At 47.5% G+C, this 6,000-nt stretch overlaps 1 protein-coding gene across 12 annotated transcripts in view; it reads right to left on the reverse strand.

The window, feature by feature from the left end:
* Positions 1-5,088, reverse strand: part of SOX5 (SRY-box transcription factor 5) — a 297,460-nt gene extending 292,372 nt beyond the window's left edge. For 11 of the 12 annotated variants that reach the window (XM_074871433.1, XM_074871432.1, XM_074871429.1 and 8 more), the window contains exon 1: positions 3,629-3,780. In XM_074871433.1, coding sequence (XP_074727534.1) covers positions 3,629-3,666 — 38 coding nt within the window. In that variant the 5' untranslated portion in view covers positions 3,667-3,780. Of the gene's footprint in view, positions 1-3,628; positions 3,781-5,014 lie in introns of those variants that run through there. The other variant, XM_074871425.1, reaches the window with a different exon arrangement.
* Positions 5,089-6,000: the final 912 nt, after the last annotated feature.

Here is a 6,000-nt window from a genome sequence, read left to right on the forward strand (position 1 = left end):
AAATGAAAAAGAGAAAGAGAAAAAAATGTCACTCTGTCCAGATGCCTAGCATAGCCTCTCTCTCAGTCTACAGAGAAATGTAAATATGCAGTAATTAATTTGGGTTTAAGAACATTCCATACACTAGGGACATTGTTAAGCAGTCACTTTATCTATTTTTCATTTATCAGATTTTATTAAGACATTAAAACTTTATGTTGGGCATTTCTGAGATTTTTATCATTCTGTAAATTTCACAGCTGTCTGCGACGGTTCTGGCCGCATTGTCTCTACCTTTTTCTCAGTGAAGTAAACTTTCCTTCTATCGTGGCCATACTTGTTATATTTATGTATAATGACCTGTCTTAAAAAAAACCCAAAAACTAAAACAAAGGAAAACCCAAACAACAAAAGAGCTATTCTTTTTGAGATCTTTAAAGCCAATTCAGAGTGCCACAGGTACATCACAAAGTACATCCCGTAAGTTATCCTTCCTCTGTATAACAAACAGAGCAGATTCCAGTTATAATTTCTTCCTACAACGTTTCTGCAAACATCATCCCCCTCAGCGTACGCATTCTGATGCGCCTCTCAATCAAGCAGCTGAACCGCCACAAACAGAAATAAAGACGTGCAAGTAACTTCCCAGGAAAGGATGAAAACCCTCACATTTTGGTATGGTAATTAATTATACATGCTATTTCACAAAACCTACTGCAATTTACTAGTGATGCTGAATGAATTAATGGATGTTTATTCATGTGACACCGAGGATCATTTTAATTCTAAGTGTGTATCGTAAATGTCCCCTGATAATGGCCACAGTCACACAAGAGAAGTCCCCTTGATTCAGATCCCTTCAGTTGGGGTGACTGAAAGTTTCTGAACTGTTTGCAGTTTACCGGGATACACTGAAACATCACAGGAAAGACAACAGGGAAAGGACAACCTCCTGAGATATATACAGACACCCTGAGATCTGAACTGCAAACAACTTCACCTGATAAATCTTTACCTTCTTGTAATTTGCCATTCAATTTTAAAAGGGAATAGTGGGAAATGGATAGTAGTAACAAAACGAAAGTCAATCATGCAGGTACGCCATGCCAGACCCCAGCAACTGCAGAAATGTGCTCCAAGAACTGTTCACACGGAGAAACTGAGAAAATAACCTACCGTCAATATCTAAAAAACAATTATCTGTGCACCGTGCATACATACACATGTGAACTCTGTGAGCATGTGTGTGTCTGAGGGTCTGCGCATCTCTCTGTAAGAGAAAGTGTGTCCTCATGGCTGTTTTCTGATAAACACAGATATTACACAGACAGTATCTACTCTGTGTATGTGTGTGTAACTATAGTCAAACACACACAATGTAAACAAATGGTAATGATTAACAGAGATATTGGTTTGTATTACCAATTTAAACTGCAGAGGAAAAAGTGTTAAAAAAAAAAAAAATTGTATGTCCTGAGGTTCATTTTTATTGCTTCCCATTTCTACTGCTTGCTATTATCTGCATAGCAAAAGGAGAGCAGCGTATTGATTATTTAACTACAATGTTTACAAGAGCAAAGCTGGGATCTCTGAAAATGAAACGTATGCCTAAGGGGGGAAAAAAAAAAAAAGCAGCTCATTCTATTTCTAAGGAAGATGTTTTGTCCAAAATTATTTGTTTATATATAAAATTTATATAAACATATATTTATAATGCAGAGACTGCAGATTTTAAAAAGTTCCAACAGGAACATGAAAGGACTTCATTCTGCTTCACAGAGTTTACAAGTATTCTGTTCATCACAAAGTTCAAAGAATAATCGAAATCACTTGCTTATAAAGGTATATGTATAATCTTGGTGAAGCATATGAAATACTTGAATCTATCAACTGTATGAACAAGACAAATGCATGATCATGATGCTAGACCAGATTTGACACCAGAAACAGTAACAGTTTCCTCAGGTAGTTGAACTAAGTTAATATAACTTACGTGAACAAAACAAATTTTGTTCTATTATTGTAATAACAAACCAAAGAAAAAGCCAAGTAGTCCAAGTAAGTCTGGAAAATTAATTGCATTAAAGATGACCTCGGAGGAGTGCGACCATGCCAATTCCACTTTCTAGTAAGGAAGCGTTCTAATTGCAGAACGAGGATTGAAAGCGTTAAAATAGTTCTTTTCTGCGTTTCCCAATTTTTTCTCTGATCTTTTAATTCAAGCGTTCTTTCCTGTCCTTTCTCTGCATGCGTGTTCCTCAGCCCACTTAAAATGTTTTTGTCTTGCATTCTTTTCTATGCCTTTACTATCAAATTCAGTAGGTTTGAACGATGAACAGCTTGACTTAGCATATTTTTAACCAGCTGGTCTAGCACCTAGCTTGTATTGCATAGTCAGATACAACCAAATGTTTATACAGGAGGTAGCTTTCACGAAGATGAGAAAAACCTAAGTAACACGCATCCTGGCGTTCTTTTATTTACCGCTTAGAAATGAAAGTTTGGATTGTTTACTGCAGCTGCACAAGGGACTATTAATAACCTTTAAAAATGAAGCCAGAGGGAAGGGATGCCGGATCATCAATGGACGCATGTACAAGAGCCTGAGAAAACGCTTTAAAACCTCTTAGAAGCGCCAGATCATATGAAATAAGAACTAAACTCTCCGAGGTCACAAGCCGTCACCAGTGACAGCAAAAACTTAATTCCAGGCAGGGAAGGCTCCTGCTTCGGGCAGGGGGAGCCGGGCGAGTCTACGTCATACCCAAACCCCGCTTGTCATACACAAACCCCGCTCTTGACACTCCGTTAGAGGCGACGGCCAAAACTTGGAGGCAGGAGTTTCACTGGTTTTCTTTTCTTTTTTCTTACCCCCCCCCCCCCCCCCCTTCTCCTTCTCAGGCAGAAGGATGTTCTCCTGACGGAGGGCCGGGACGTTAACTTGCCTAAAAATAATCGCTCCTGCTAGATCAACAAAAGGTCATGTGCTCGGCGGAGCGCCTTCCCAAGTTTGACGGGAGGGCGAGGCTGGAAGTTGAGCCCCCCGCCTCGCTCCGCCACCGGGCATCCTCCGCCGCCCGGGGAGTCTCCGGGCAGGAGCGGGGAAGGCGCAGCCCAGGACAGCACCGCGCCCGCCCGGTGTGTGCCCCGGCGGGCCAGTTCGGGCAGGGGAGGGCGACTGGCGGAGGGCACGGCAGCCTCCGAGGCAGCGGAACAAAGCTGCGCGCCGCGGGCGCTCCGCCGGAGCGGCCGGGCAAGAGGGGCTCGGCGGCGCCCGCCGCGGGCACGGGGGCTCCCCCGCCCCGCCCCCAGCCCACGCCGGGCTGGCTGACACGCCGCTTGAATAGCCAAGGTACCGCTCGGGGCGGGGGGGACGGCGGACGGGGACGGGGGGGAGCATCTCCCCGGCCTGCCGCCAAGTTGCGCGCCCGTCCCCGCGTGCCTGTGCGAGCCCGCACCGCGGGCAGCCGATCCACGCACACGCGCGCAAACACGCGTGCTCATATAAATTAAAAAAAAAAAAAAAAAAGGCAACAACAAACCACAAAATAGAACACAAAAAAAAACGAGGGGGAGGGGGGGGAAGACCACCACCACCCCCCCCCAACGCAGAAGGCAGCGGCCCCCCCACCCCAACAACTCGACTCACCTTTCAAACTCCTGAGGTAAATCAGGGTCAGTTAGCATGCTGGAAAAGCACAATTTCCCTTTGTCACAGCAGCCACCTATGGTCGCCTCCAACTGAACCTGTCAAGTGAGTCCAAACCTTCTAAACCGATTGATTTTCTCTCTCCCTCTCCCTCCTTCCTTCCCTCCCTCCCTCCCTCCCTCCCTCCCGGCTCGCTCGCTCTGAGCTAGGACTCCTTGACCAGTCTCTTAAAGGGGCAGCGCGCCTCGCAGCAGGCTGCTCGCACAGCTCCCCCCACAGCGGCGCGGTGCGCCGCGGCTGCCAGGCGCTGGGCAACCTCAGGGTGCCTGTCCCTGCCTTTTCATTCTGCTCGCCCGTCGCCGCCAAACGGGAAAAGTCAACTCGTTCAATGTCCTAAAAAACGGTGGTGGGGGGGGATAAATAGGGGGGAGGAGGGGGAAAAAAAAAAAAAAAAAAAAAAGCCCGACAATCCACCTAAACTGGCAAACCAGGAGCAAATCCCCTGCGCTGAGGAAGATCAGTGGAGAAAGAAGATAAAACAAGAGCAGACTGATTAAATTGAAACAGTTATCAACTCTCTCGGAGTTGAAATAGGAGAGAAAAGATTAGACACATAAAAATGTTACCAAAGGCATTTGTGCTCCGAAGAATTTTCATTCCTTTCTCTCCCCCCTCCCTCTCCGCTCTCTTGCTTTCTCTCTCCCTTTTTCACTCTTTAGGGAGGGGAAAAAAAATCCAAAACCACACAACCATCCCGCACAACAATCAGGCATTGTTCTGAGGGAAGAAAAGCAACTTTGACAGATTGAAATATAGCAGAGGCCCCTTCAAGGAAACCTGTAAACAACTTGTCACTCACTCTGTCGGTCTCACTGTTAGCTCTTGCTTTCCACAAAGTGCTGCGAACCGTCCTGGCAACAAACCCAAAGTTGCCTCAGCTCCAAACTCCATCAAACAGCCCTGTTGTGTGCAAGGGAAAAGGTAGCCACATGCCAAAACAGCGGGAGCGCACACACACACACCAAAAATAAACTTTCCGTTCGTCTGCTAGGGCTTTTCTTGTTTTCTTTTTACACACAACCCCCCGCCCCCTTTTTGTCCCCCGCTCTGGGCGAGCAAGAGGAGTCCCTCCGCTGTGGATCCCCCTACTTTCCCAAGCCCAGACAGCCCCTGATAACAAGGTGGGCGAAGCGCGGCCGCAGAGCCCCTCGGCTGGCTGGCGGAGCGCAGCCTCCGCGGCACTTCTAATTATGTAGATAAAAATCTGGCAGGCGAGGGAGGCAATCAGGTAATAGACCTTTGACACGCGGGGACGGAGCCGCGGGCAGCACCGGCACCCGCCGCCGCGGGGCCACCAGCCCCGCACCCCGCCCCGGGGACACCCACCGTCCCGCTCCGCTCCCCTCGGCGGGGAGGGCTGCACCGCCCCAGCCCGCCCTGCCGGGGGGGGCAACGTCCGGGAGAACGCCGCGGGGAAATTCCCGTCCAAGCCGCGGGGATTAGCCAGGGGCTACTCTGGATGCGGAGCGCACAATGCCTCAACAGTCTGCACGGCCCGTGTCCAGCCTGTCACTGAGCAAGCGGGAAAGGGGGGGGGAAGCAAAAAGAGAAAAAAAACTGCTCTCCCTGTTCTTTAGCACACACATGCACACACACCCACACACAACCACATATCTATACTCCATTCTTTCCAGTTCCCCAGCCCTAATTCCTTTCTTTTTTTTTTTTTTTTCCCTCCTCCTTTAATTTGCAGCTGGACAACATTAAGGGCCTTTAAAAACCATGAGGTTTTGACCCAAAAGAGTTTGATTAGGTCCACTGCCCTCTCTCTTCCCCTCTTATCCCTACCTCCCAGTGACACAGAGAAAGCAAGTTTACTTTTTGAAATATATACACGTATTTGCACACAGCGGCCATAAAATGTTCAACATTTTCATGCCCACTAGCTTAAAAAAAATTCCAAATAGAAAAGCTTTTTATTTTTATTAATATCCGACAGCTACACTGTTTAATTCGCTCCTTTTCCCTCTCAACACATATGTTACAAACCAGCAGGCTCACACAGGGGCCAGTCAGTCCAGTGTTGGCATAAAGGCATCATCAGCTAGAAGACTGGGATGATCACGTTAATCACAAGCAGCAAACTCACTTGCAACTTATGCACATCATCCCCAAAGAGCATTAGACCATTCACAAAACAAAATGCCGAAGCTAAGTTAGCAAAGATGCCTTCGCTGCAGTTCATAAAAGAGGATCTGCGAAGGCTGCCTCCAGCCTGCCTTTACACCACCACCCCACCACCATGCTCGGAGCTGAGTAGCGTACAATCTGTCAACTTCTGGCATGAGGTAGATCTAATGGCTCCTCACCGT

The sequence above is a fragment of the Strix uralensis genome, chromosome 5 (genome assembly GCF_047716275.1).
Source record: "Strix uralensis isolate ZFMK-TIS-50842 chromosome 5, bStrUra1, whole genome shotgun sequence".
Taxonomy (NCBI): Eukaryota; Metazoa; Chordata; class Aves; order Strigiformes; family Strigidae; genus Strix; species Strix uralensis.